This window comes from Caenorhabditis briggsae (assembly GCF_000004555.2).
Source record: "Caenorhabditis briggsae complete genome, chrV, whole genome shotgun sequence".
In the NCBI taxonomy this organism is placed as follows: domain Eukaryota; kingdom Metazoa; phylum Nematoda; class Chromadorea; order Rhabditida; family Rhabditidae; genus Caenorhabditis; species Caenorhabditis briggsae.
Genome location: NC_013488.2, coordinates 17,567,178 through 17,580,427, shown reverse-complemented (window position 1 = coordinate 17,580,427; position 13,250 = coordinate 17,567,178). Strand labels below are relative to the sequence as shown.

General features: G+C 33.3%; 4 protein-coding genes across 4 annotated transcripts in view; 3 read left to right on the top strand and 1 right to left on the bottom strand.

The window, feature by feature from the left end:
• The window catches only part of Cbr-plc-2, a gene marked incomplete at both ends in the record, with an annotated part of 22,484 nt that extends 9,572 nt beyond the window's left edge, over nucleotides 1-12,912 (bottom strand). The window contains 5 exons of the mRNA XM_045238476.1: nucleotides 788-866; nucleotides 4,322-4,328; nucleotides 10,048-10,423; nucleotides 11,882-11,980; nucleotides 12,856-12,912. Coding sequence (XP_045096518.1) covers nucleotides 788-866; nucleotides 4,322-4,328; nucleotides 10,048-10,423; nucleotides 11,882-11,980; nucleotides 12,856-12,912 — 618 coding nt within the window. The remainder of the gene's footprint in view (nucleotides 1-787; nucleotides 867-4,321; nucleotides 4,329-10,047; nucleotides 10,424-11,881; nucleotides 11,981-12,855) is intronic.
• On the top strand, nucleotides 2,038-3,556 carry CBG18564 (the record flags this gene model as incomplete). The annotated part of the gene is made up of 4 exons (XM_002638316.1): nucleotides 2,038-2,142; nucleotides 2,197-2,489; nucleotides 3,001-3,079; nucleotides 3,176-3,556. The coding sequence occupies 4 exons, from the start codon at nucleotides 2,038-2,040 to the stop codon at nucleotides 3,554-3,556; spliced, it is 858 nt and encodes a 285-aa protein (XP_002638362.1).
• CBG18565 lies at nucleotides 4,785-5,401 on the top strand (the record flags this gene model as incomplete). Its single annotated transcript, XM_002638317.1, has 3 exons — nucleotides 4,785-4,892; nucleotides 4,937-5,087; nucleotides 5,133-5,401. The coding sequence occupies 3 exons, from the start codon at nucleotides 4,785-4,787 to the stop codon at nucleotides 5,399-5,401; spliced, it is 528 nt and encodes a 175-aa protein (XP_002638363.1).
• On the top strand, nucleotides 7,281-8,874 carry CBG18566 (the record flags this gene model as incomplete). The annotated part of the gene is made up of 5 exons (XM_002638318.1): nucleotides 7,281-7,370; nucleotides 7,444-7,594; nucleotides 7,642-7,807; nucleotides 8,570-8,729; nucleotides 8,761-8,874. 5 exons carry the CDS (start codon nucleotides 7,281-7,283, stop codon nucleotides 8,872-8,874), a joined length of 681 nt encoding a protein of 226 aa, XP_002638364.1.
• Nucleotides 12,913-13,250: the final 338 nt, after the last annotated feature.

Genomic DNA, 13,250 nt, shown 5'->3' with positions numbered 1-13,250 from the left:
AAAGGGGCGTCCAGATCCCCAAGATTTCCAATTCGCATAGTTTAAACCAGCGCGACCGGCTTTCTGAAATACCAATTTTTCAACAAAATTATCGTAAAATGTTACTGATTTTTGCGGGTCTCGAAGCGCTGAAAGGGGTACGGTTGCACTGGTTTCAACTGTGNGAATTGGAAATATTGGGGATCTGGACGCCACATTGGACAAATTCCAGTTCCCAAACCTCACCGATTCAGAACATTATCCGAAAAATTAAAAATATATTCCAGACAAGTATTCGAGGATCAGGATGAGCTGTTTTCGTTGGATGCCGAACGCCAATATGCAGAAGTTCAGCATCGGAAGCTCATCGACACGACACCAGGGTTTCTCTCCGAGTTTCTAGACTGTTTGAAGCCAGTAGATGTAGACAATTAATACTCATTTCCGATAATAAGGCAAAATAACCTTGGTGGCCTAGAAGTACAAGTTTTTGGATTTCTAGGCCACTATGTCGTAATTAGGCTCAAAGTGACACTGATGACCTCAGAAACTCATTGAAAGTATTTTCAACTCAAAATCTCAACTTTTAGCCAAGTTATGGCCATTTTTAGGTCGATGGCCTAGAAATGCAAATGTTGGGTTTCTATGCCACCAGGACGTAAATAGGTTTAAAATGACAGGGATGATCTCAGCAACCTATTGGATTCAGTTTCAGCTCAAAATCTCAATTTTCAGCCAAGTTATGACCATTTTTAGGTTGATGGCCTAGAAACACAAAAATCTGATTTTCTAGGCCCCTAACACTCACCACCGACAGTAACTTTCCAACTGCACTCCATTCGGTTTTTGTGGTATTCTTCTTGTGCTTATCGTACACTCTCATTATGCTGAAAAATAAAAAAAATTGGATTACTATAGAATTTTTTGAGTTTGTGGAGTACTGTGGGGGGTACTGTGGGGTACTGTAGGATACGGTAGATGCGTTTCACTCTTTTTTTTTTGTTTTAAAATTACAGTCAAAATCGGAAAATCAAAAATGCAAAAAATTTCTAGATAATTTTTTTTTGCCAGATTTTTTTCTTTTTTCCCACTCCCCCGTCTGAAAATCGACATAATCGAATTATAGCAATACATATAAAAATGGCAGGGTGTCTGGAAAAATTTCAGTTTTTCTGAAAAATTATTTTCAGACAAAACATTTTTCTGAAAAATGAAAACCTTCATTTTTCTTGTATGCTCTATCATTTTATTTTCTGGAATTCCAGTAAAAACCAAGGGACAAAAAGCAGTTCCAGAATCCAACGGGTAAGTCTGAAAGTTCTGAAAAAAATTTTTTGGAATTGTTTTTTTTTCCAGAAAAATCGAATCGTCTCCAATTGTCCAATCGTATCAAAATGACCCAAAGCATGGAAAAGAAATTCGAAATTCTTGAAGAAACGCACCAAAAGAATTTGATAATTAATTTTTCGTTAATTGGTCAATTAAAACTTTAGTTTTTAATGTTTTAATGACGTTGATTCTACTGTAAATGTTCTATCAAATGAAGCTCCAAAATTGAGAAAACACCACATTCCGCTCCGAGCGTATCACCTAAATGTCTTAAAGGTGGGGAGACAGGAAAAAATAATGATGTTCTCGAAATTTCGTCTAAATACGGCCCTCGAGGAGTTGAACTCATGATGGCCAGCTCAGGGCAAATAAATTGTTGAATATAATGTCTTTTTTACTGGGAAAGCATGATTTCGAATCAAGTAATTATAAAAAAATAGCAATTTGTTTCGAAAACGCGTTTTCTGATGCTTTTTCCCGAAATTTTCCCGCTTATTGGATATTCATCGACTTCCGAAGAATTTCGTATATTTTTTCTTAGATTACTGTAGCTCGAGAAATACGCAAACACCGATTTCCTCACTCTAAAATTTTATACTCTCAAAATCGCTAATTTTTGAAAGTTTTCACTCGTTTTTTTTCAGTTACCGCTCAAAAAATATATATTTCTGGTCTTGTCTTTTCCCAGAAATTCGGAAATATTTCATCGAACTTTGTTTCAGCCACAAAATGTCTGAAACCTCAGCTTTCATCTACGAGTCCCCTTTTGCTAAAACCGATAAAACTGATGCGATTCTAGTGGTTGAGGAAAAGAAATTGCATGTCAATAAAGCGGTAAGAGGCTTGGCGGGAATTCGAAATTTGAAAAATCGATAAAAATATTTTCAGATTCTCTCCTACCATTCCGACTACTTTAACACCCTTTTCAACTCGGATTTAAAGGAAAAATCGATGCCAGAAATCGAAATTAAGGATGTCAAATTTGAGGATTTTGCTACATTGCTCAGTCTTGTTCATGAGAAGCCTATAATGCCAACACTCGAAAACGCCGAACGCATTCTAGAACTTTCCGATCGATTTTTGATGCCTTCTGTTAAAAATGTCGTGGAAATGTTTCTGATTTCAACTTCCGAATTTGGTCGTAAATATAGGAAGGAACGAATGATGAGAAAACATGAAAAGTATCTAAATTCGCCGGGTTATGTTGTTAATATGGTTGAGTTCTACTTACTCTAAACTACAAAAAAATAAAAATACCTTTTTTAGCTCGTTAAAAAAGATAAACCGGATTCCGATGATATCGAATCAACATTCGCTGAAACCTTTTTTTTCGTAATTTTTCGTTTTTTGTTTTAAATAATAGGCTTAGGCAAAAACGCTTTGCTTCCCTTCTTCTGGGACACCCGCATTTTGGCGCCAAATCCAAAAAATTCGGGTGACTCTCCCAACTACGTTAGCCCCTTTTTCTCTTGCAATTGTTGTCGAGGGCTGAAATCGAGCATTTTCCCAAATGTCGTCAATTTCGGCGCAGTGGTACGCAAACACGCCGACACAAAATTGCGGGCATTTAAAAAAATTAAATTTTTTTCTTTTTTTTTGTTCTATTTCCTAGCTTTTTTCTCAATATTTCTGACTCAATTACCGTCAAAACTACTAAATATAAAGGATATTATTAATTTCTCCCAATTTCAGCCTAGAAATGTCTAAAACTCCAGCTCCTAGTCTCTGTGAGACCATATCTGCCGAATCTAACAAAACTGATGCAATTCTAGTAGTTGATGGTAAAGAAACTACATGTTAATAAGGCGGGAAATTCAAATTCCCCCCCCCCCCCCCAGAAAATCGATAAATTCCTAAAAGTTTCCAGATTCTCTCCTACCATTCCGACTACTTTAACGTCCTTTTCAACTCTGAATTCATGGAAAAATCGATGGCAGAAATCGAAATTAAGGATGTCGATTATGCCGATTTCGCAGCATTTATCAGTCTTATCACTGATAAACCAATAGAGTACAAAAATTTCGAGAACATTCTAAATCTTTCCAATCGATTTTTGATGCCTTCCGTTAGATTTACAATCGAAAATTACTTGGCTTCTTGTCATGAAATTAGATTTCCGGAGACATTCAAAATCGCTGATGAGTACAATTTGGAGAATCTTATGGATTATCTTATGAGATATGAAACTGGAACCAGAGAGGAAAATATTGATGCGATACGACGTTTTCTTAGGCGGCGAAGTTGTTGAACTATACAATTATTGAACAGTAATAAATTTGATTTTTTAAAAAGTTTTTTTGAAAAAATTTATTGATGTCCAATACAGTTTTTAATCCGCCGTTTAATTTGAAATTCGATCTTTTTTGTCAAACAAAAAATGGGCTGAAATTGTCGTAAAGTACAGTGTTAAAAATTAGATGTACGCATACACGCCGACACAAAATTGCGGACTTTTAGCTTTTTTTTTTGAAAATTCAAGAAATCTGAAATGTTTTCCCTTAGATGGATGTATTCCGTCTCTGGGGATTTCAAAATTTCATCTGTTTCGGGCAATTTTCATTCAAAAATTGAATTTCCCCGGATTACTGTAGTTCGAAAAGTACGCAAACACCGATTTTCTCACTCTAAAACTTTCTATTGTCGGATTAAAAAAAGTGACACCTGAAAATCTCGGAGACGGCGCTCGTGTCGATTTACGAGGGGGCGGAGCGAAAACGGATACTGTAGATAACAAATTTATTTATTATTCTTGTGCAAAAAAATTGGAGTTGTGGCCAAATTTTCACACAAGTTAGGCCACCGTATTTCAAGGAGAATTTTCGAAAACACAGCCGGCAAACGAGTGCTACCGTAACCCAACAATAAATATTTTCGCAAAATTTTTGTCTTATTATTTTTTTCTTTTTTTGAATTTTCGCGGTTTTGGTGAAAAAACGGCCAAAACCGCGAAAAAATCGAGAAAAAGGAAAAAAATGAAACAAAAATTTTGCGAAAATATTTATTGTTGGGTTACGGTAGCACTCGTTTGCCGGCTGTGTTTTCGAAAATTCTCCTTGAAATACGGTGGCCTAACTTGTGTGAAAATTCGGCCACAACTCCAATTTTTTTGCACAAGAATAATATGTGAATTCAGTGGGATTTTGTGAACAAAATTTTGATTTCTTGGTATAAAAATGATCGTTAGCATCTCTAGAATCTATTTTTAAGCAAAAAACTAAACTTAAACACGAAAGTAGCTCGAACGAGCCGAAATTCTGAAACATTACGTTTTGCCGCATTTTTTCGTAGATCAAAAAAAGCAAAATTTTTAAAATTCTCAGGTGTCACTTTTTTTTAATTCGACAATAGTGTTTTCCACCTATTTTACGCCTTCTCTACTTGTTTTTTTTCCGCTTTGAGCATGAAAATTCGTAGACTTTTCCGTTCAATATTTCTAGAAAATTTCAAATTTGCCGCTATTTTTTTCAGCCTAGAAAATGTCTGAAACTTCAACTCTTAGTGTCTACGAATCTAGATTCGCTAAAACCGACAAAACTGACGCAGTTCTGGTGGTTGAGGGAAAGAAATTACATGTCAATAAGGCGGTAAGTGATTTAGCGGGAAATTTGAAAATTTCGAAAAATTCCAGATTCTCTCCTACCATTCCGACTACTTTAACACCCTTTTCAACTCGGATTTCAAGGAAAAATCAATATCAGAAATTGAGATTAAAGATGTTGATTTATGGGAATTCGCAACTTTGCTAAGTGTCGTCCATGGCAATACGATCAAACCGCCTGGTATTCATTTCTAATCAATGAATACAACAAAAATAACATTTTCAGATTCATGTGTCGAGAAACTTCTAGAACTGTCCGATCGATTTCTTCTTCCAGCGGTGAAGCCGTATTTGGAGCAACTCCTTATTAATTCCAATCTTTATCCTCTTGAAAAAATTCTAATCGCTGAAAGACATGATCTCAAGGATCAGATGAAGACGGAAATCTTAAGATTCACAGAAAATGTTTCCATTCGATCAATAGAAAACGATTGGTATTGGTTCATGTTGTCGGACAATACAAAAGTCAAAATTTTGTCTCAAATCCTTCGTTAACACTAAATCAATAAATTTTGTGCTTCGTTGTTGTTTTTTTTGTTTACTTTTCAATCGGATTCAGATTTCCTTTCGAATTCTTCGTTTTATGTTTTACGCCCAAATTTTTTGAATTTGGCGCCAAAATACGGGTGGCACCAGAGGAAAGGAAACAAGGCGTTTTTGCCTTAAAAAATAAATATAAAACTAAAAATTTTGAAAAAAAATTTCACCCAAAAAATTGCATTTTTCACTGATTTTCGCCGATTTCAGCTCTTTTTTGGCCGAAATTTTTTTTCGTAATTTTTTGTTATTTGTTTTAAATAATAGGCTTAGGCAAAAACGCTTTGCTTCCCTTCTTCTGGGACACCCGCATTTTGGCGCAAAATCCAAAAAATTCGGGTGACTCTCCCAACTACGTTAGCCCTTTTTCTCTTGCAATTGTTGTCGAGGGCTGAAATCGAGCATTTTCCCAAAAGTCGTCAATTTCGGCGCAGTGGTACGCAAACACGCCGACACAAAATTGCGGGCATTTAAAAAAATTAATTTTTTTTCTTTTTTTTTTGTCTATTTCCTAGCTTTTTTGTCAATATTTCTGACTCAATTACCGTCAAAACTACTATATTTTTTTATTTCGCATTTTCAGCGAATTTCGCTATTTATAGACTAAAAATCGATAAGGAGCCGAGAAAAAATTTTTCAATCATTTTTGAAACTTTTTAGATTTTTATGAATTCGGCAAACACTAAAAAATCCGAAATTCTATCGATTTCCGGAGATTTTCTCTTTGAAATTTGAATTTTCTCGGGTTACTGTATTTCGGAAAGTACGCAAACACTGACTTGCTCACCCTAAATTTATCACTGGAAGTCGCACAATTTTTGGCAATTTTTTGGAAAATTTCCCTCAATTTTTCGCTATTCTTCATCTTTTATCTTGAAATTCTAATTTTTCAAAAAAGTTTCGATTGAAATTTGAATTTTCTCAGATTACTGTAGTTGGAAAAGTACGCAAACACGGCCTTGCTCACTCTTAATTTACCACTGGAAATCGCTAATTTTCAGCCAATTTTTGGGTCAATTTTTTTCGTTTTTCTGCTATCTTGCGTCTTTTTTTCTCAAAATTTCGAATTTTTCAAAAAATTTTAGCAAAAAAAATCAATTTTCAGCCAAAAAATGACCGCCAAACCTATTCATCCAATTTACGAGTTAACATTTGCGGAAACCGATAAAACCGATGCAGTTCTATTGATTGATGATAAGAAATTGGCAAATAGACAAAAAATTGAAATTGGCGAAATATTTCAGAATTTTGGAACTTCAGAATATGAGAATCTGAAAATTTCCGAATTTTCAAAAATTACGAGAGAAATTTTCCACTGAGAGGCGTGATTTTTTGAATTTCTGAATCGCAAAATTTCCGAAAAGCATGCAACGGAGAACTGTAAAATAATCTCGACACATTTTTACAGAATCAGGCATGCTTAATTTAGGTTTTAACACCCACTCGATACTTTCCTACCAATTTTTCTTAATGGGGTTATTCATGTAGGGAAAATATGTATTGAAATGCATTTCCGCGCCCTCGAAATTCAATGCATGAGCGTCGCGAAATGTATTTCAAAGCATTTTGCGACATAACTGTAAATGCATTGAAATACATATTTTCGCTACATGAATAACCCCATAATTGTTTTTTTTTTCAATTCTATTTCACTTCCTTTTGTTTCTCAATATTCCTTCGGTTTTGCCCCAATTTCTCAATTTTCCTTCGTTTTTGCCCAATTTTCCGTTTTTTTTCCCAATTTTTCAATTTTCCTCAATTTTCGTGGTAAATAAAATGTTCTCAATAATTAATTAATTAATTAATTAAGGTAATTGAAATTGAAATGTTGTTTGAAATGGATCCATTTGAGCTAGCATTTGCTGAGACTGACAAAACTGATGCAATTCTAGTGGTTAATGGAAAGAAATTGCATGTTAATAAAGCGGTAAGTGGTTTGGCGGGAATTTGAAAATTTCAAAAAAATTTCCAAAAATCGATAAATCCCCAAAAGTTTCCAGCTCCTCTCCATTCACTCTGAACACTTCAACACCCTGTTCAACTCGGATTTCAAGGAAAAATCAATGTCGGAAATCGAAATTAAGGATGTGGAATTTGAAGATTTTGTCACATTGCTCAGTCTTATCATGCCAGAAACAATGCCACTGAAAAGTAATCAGAAAAAACTAGAATTCTTGAAAAACGTTCAAAATTTTCAGTTCAAAAATTCGAGAAACTTCTGGAACTATCCGATCGATTTCTCATTCCAGCTGCCAAACGCCACGTGGCACTTTTCATTGCTCAGTCGGATATGGATAAGGAGGAGAAGCTGATATTGGCTGATAAATTCGATTTGGAGATTTTGAGAAACAATGCACTGGCAGAGTACAAAGAAATACATTTTTACCATGATATTGGCAATGTTGGAAAGAATTTCTCCCAGACTACTAAAAGTGCCATCTTTGATGTCTTTTTTCAGAAATTCCAATTTGATCTCTTCTGTTGTTGAATAAACTGTTATTTTTACTCTCTTTTCAGCACTGTTCTCATGAGTCTTCTTTCAAATTTTATAGGTTATTCTTCAAATTTCTTTAAAATCTGATAAAAATGAGCTTAAATTGCTTATTTTCATCGAAAGTCGCAATAAAAATCGGCAATTGTCGTCAAATTCGGTGTAAAACTACGGAGGTACGCAATACACGCCGACGAAACCTTGCGGAATTTTTTCGATTTCCGGCTCTTTTTTGTTGTATTTTCTCGAGTTTTTCTCATTATTTTCTTCAAATTCCACCGAATTATCGATTTTAATACCAATATTTGAAAATTTCAGCCTAGAAATGTCTGAAACTCCAGCTCCTTGCATATACGAGAAAGCATTTGCAAAAACTGATAAAACTGATGCGATTCTGGTGGTTCAGTGAAAAAAAATTGGGCGGTAAAATAAGGCGGTAAGCGGTTTGGCGGGAGTTTGAAAATTTCAAAAAATTCGAAAAATTCGAAAAAAATTGAAAAACCGGAAAGTTGATATAAACCTTAAATTTCTCAATGATTACTAAAAAAATTCGAAAAAAAAATTTTTTTCTTAAATTTTTAAAATTTTCTAAAATTTTTTTTTTCAAAAATCCATAAAATTCTGAAATTTCCCAGTTTCTCTCCTACCATTCCGACTACTTTAACACCCTTTTCAACTCGGATTTCAAGAAAAAATCAGTGGCCGAAATCGAAATTAAGGATGTGGAATTTGAAGATTTTGTCACATTGCTCAGTCATGCCAGAAGCATTACCATTAGACAGTAATCAAAATACAGTAAGAATTCCAGAAAAACTAAAATTTTCAGTCGAAAAATGCGAGAAACTTCTGGAACTCGCCGATCGATTTCTGCTTCCAGTCGCCAAACGCCACGTGGCTCTTTTCGTTGCTCAGTCGGATATGGATAAGGAGAAGAAGCTGATATTGGCTGATAAATTCGATGCAGAGTTTCTTGTGGAACATGCATTGAGTCGATATCGAGATAAAGATGATTACATGCCCATGTTAGCTGTCGGAGAAGATTTCTCGCCGAAAACGAAAGCACGCATTCTCTACAATTTTTTCTCTCATTTCAGAAAAGATCTTCTTTAATTTGCTCATTTTCTATTGTCTACCGTAACCTTTACTATATTGTTAATTCGCCATATTTACTTCCAGAAATTGAATAAAAGTAAAATTCTATTCTTCTTCTATATTCCCTGAAAATTTCAGAAAAATCAGACTATTTTGACCTACTTTTCCGGAGCTTTGAACTTCAGACACTTTGAAACAATTTTGACAAAGCAAGTACGATAACTTTGAGCTCAACTATCCCGGTTCTTTCAAAAGATATCAAAATTTTGTCAACTGATAAATGATTTATCACAATATCAGTAACATTTTATCAGTTGACAAATTTCTGATATCTCTTTTAGGAACCGAGATAATTGAGCTAAAAGTTGACGGTCGTGTGTGTGAGCTTCTATTCGAGGGGATACGGTATTGCTCATGTTATTATATCAAAAATTCACAAAATAAAGATCGAAATAAATCTCTAATTTTTTTCTATATTCTTTCTGAAAATTTCAGAAAAATCGGACTATTTTGACCTACTTTTCCAGAGATTTGAATTTCAGACAATTTTCCAGTGAAAAAGAAAAAAATTTAAAAAAAATATAAGTTTCTATAAAAATATCGGAATACTGCAAAAACTCGCTTTAAAAACGGAATTGACCCATTTTCGGGCCTTGGCGCACTTTTCGTGTCTTGGCGCATTTTTCGTGCCTTGGAGAATTTTATTCATTTTTTGTGACCTATTTTTTGAGAAATTGATTTTACGAACGGAAAAAAAACTTGAAAACTGCCAAAATTGGGAAAAAAATACAAAAAATCGCCTTGGCGCATTTTCAGTGCCTTGGCGCATTTTCAGTGAATTGACACAATTTCCATCCTCTGACCCATATCAACTGTTCTGATGCACTTTAGGCGCGCTCAGTGCAACCTTTGCGCACTTCTCGTGCCTTCTGCTCATCTTCCGACTCGTTGACGCATTTTTCGTGCCCCTTGACACATCTACAGTACCCCACCAAACAACGAACAAAAAAAGTAAACTAACTCCTCTTCCAAACATCGCTGCGTAAACGCCGCATACATTTTGGGCGCCAACTTTTTCCGAAAATGGTACAGTAATCCGTGCTCCTCCCGCCGAACGCGTTGTACGGTAGCAAAGAGGGCGGAGCCGAAATCTTTGAGTTTTTTCTGGAAATTTTTTTTTTGAAATGGTGGCCTAGAATACCAAAAAAACGAACCTCATCCTTATCCAAACATACGAAATGAGTGAATTTCAAATTAGTAATACTCGTCCCGCTGACTACAGTAAGAAAATTTCTCTCGAAACTTTTCTCATGTGATCCCAGATCGAAATCTGTCGGTTTTCCAACACGAACATCGTAGATTCGCTCCAAATAGATGTAGTTTTTCTCATGGGCTAGCTGAAAATATTTTTCTGAAATTTCCCAAAAAAAAATTGACAACAATCCGAGCATTTTAAGCTAGTTTAGCGCCTTTTATGGGTCCCTACACGAAAACTACCGTAACTCTTTAAATTTTGGAGGGAATCAAAAAATTCGAAAAGATTCGAATTTAACTTAAAAAGAGCGTCAAAATGAGTATAAACAAGGCATGTTTTGAAAATTTTCGATTTTTAAAAAAAACTAATTTTTTCAAATTTTTTTCAAAAATTCCAAAAATCGAAATTTTTCAAATAGAGGCATGTGGGGTATCATTTTGAAGCTCTTGTTGAGCTGAGCAATAATTTGATATTGAAACTTTTGGAAAATTCCCCCACAGCATAGGAAACCCCAGAAAACCTAGGCCATGAAGGGTATTTTGGTGTATTTTCGCTACCAAATGCTTCAAAATCATTCATTTTTGCTCAAATTTTTTGGGTTTCAATGTGAAATTTTTAAATTTCTGATATTCATTAAAAAATCCTGATATCCTCTCGAAAAAAAATTAACAAAAATCTGAGCATTTTGAGCCGTTTTAAAGCCAAAAATCGATTTTTTTAGGTCTCGCCACGAAAACTACCGTAACTCATTGGATTCTGGTGAAAATGAAAAAATCCAAAAAGATTTGAATTTGGCTTGTTTAGAGCTTCCAAATGAGTATAAACATAACATATTTTAAAAAGTTTTGATTTTTCGAAAAAAAATTTTTTTCGAAAAATTTCAAAAATTCCAAAAATCGAAATTTTTCAAAGAGAGGCATATGGGATATCATTTTGAAGCTCTTGTTAAGCTGATTAATAAAATTACATTAAAAATCCTCAAAATGAATCCGTGGCCTAGAAAACCCTGAAAAAGCTAGGCCATCATCCATTTTGGCTTTAGAATGCTTCAAAATCATTCATTTTTTCTCGAATTTTTTTGGTTTCTATGCGAAATTTTTAAATTTTTACAATTCATTTAAAATTTTCTGATATCCTCTCAAAAAATTGATGCAAATCCGAGCATTTTAAGCGATTTTATAGCCAAAAGCAGTTTTTTTGGGTCCTTGCACGAAAACTACCGTAACTTTTTGAATTTTAGCGAAAATTAAAAAGTTTAAAAAGATTTGAATTTTGCTGAAAAAGAGGGTCAAAATGAGTATAAACATGACTTACTTTGAAAATTTTTTGAAAAAAAAAAATTTTTTCAGAAAATTTCAAAATTTTCAAAAATCGAAATTTTTCAAATAGAGGCATAGGGGGTATCATTTTGCAGCTCTTGTCGAGCTGAGCAATAATATAATATTCAAATCCTTTTTTTCTGAACCGCTAGCCTAGAAAACCCCGTAAAAGTAAATATGGTATTTTGGCTCTAAAACGCTCCAAAACCATCCAATTTTGCTCAATTTTTTCGGATTTTTTTGGAAATTCCGATATTTTTGAATTTCTAAAAAATTCCTACCTCTTTGGTATTAAAAACCTTGGGGTCTTTGTACCTCCAGTACAAAATATAAGGGGTTGGATCGATTTGAAGACAGACCGAGTTTCGAATGGTGAAATTCTGAAATTTTTAGTTTTTATTGGAAAAGATAACCTGAATAATCTAGGTCATATCCTAGATTTTTTGAGGTCATGACCTAGATTTTTTTTATGTCATGACCTAGATTTTTTTTATGTCATGACCTAGATTTTTTAAGGTCATGACCTAGATTTTTTGAGGTCATGACCTAGATTTTTTGAGGTCATGACCTAGATTTTTTTATGTCATGACCTAGATTTTTTGAGGTCATGACCTAGATTTTTTTATGTCATGACCTAGATTTTTAGGGTCATGGCCTAGATTTTTAAAAATTCGAGAAAATTCGAAAATTCAAGAATTCAAATATTAAACATTTTTTGAAAAATCACATTAAATTTTTTGATTCCGGATAAAATATCATTTTTTGGGCTTTCCAAACAGAAATTTAAAAAACAGAAATTTAAAAAACAGAAATTTAAAAATTCAAAAATTCAAAAATTCAAAACTTCAAAAATTCAAAAATTCAAAAATTCAAAAATTCAAAAATTCAAAAATTCAAAAATTCAAAAATTCAAAAATTCTAAAATTCAAACATTTTTCAATTTTTGGAAAATCACATTTTCAAAAATTCAAAAATTCAAAAATTCAAAAATTCAAAAATTCAAAAATTCAAAAATTCAAAAATTCAAAAATTCAAAAATTCAAAAATTCAAAAATTCAAAAATTCAAAAATTCAAAAATTCAAAAATTCAAAAATTCAAAAATTCAAAAATTCAAAAATTCAAAAATTCAAAAATTCAAAAATTCAAAAATTCAAAAATTCAAAAATTCAAAAACTCGAAATTTCAAAAATTCAAAAAAAATATTATTGTTGATATTTCCGACTTTTTGTCCATTTTCTTAACTGAGCCACTTACCTCTTCATATTTCAAAAAAGTCAATTTTCCATCTTTCAAAATTGAGTCAGTTGACATTCTTTTTTGTCAATTTGACAAAAAATTGGAGAAAGTGACAAAACTTTTTTTTCAACCAAATCTTTTCCCGTCAGCAGACTAAAAATGGAGAAGAGGCGAGAGAATGTGTGAAACAGAGAGACGCAGAGAATGACTGTTTGTGTATTCTCTATCAATGTGTGTGTGCATTTGATATGTATATATTTTATTGATAAGAAGAAGAAGAAGGAGGAGAAAATCAGGAAATGTCAAATTTTTTTGTCATTTTCGGGTTTTCTGATGACGTCAAAGGTGACTTAAAATTTGAAATTTTTGTGCTGAAAATGAGCTGGAATTAAAAAATTAAAAATTAAAAATTT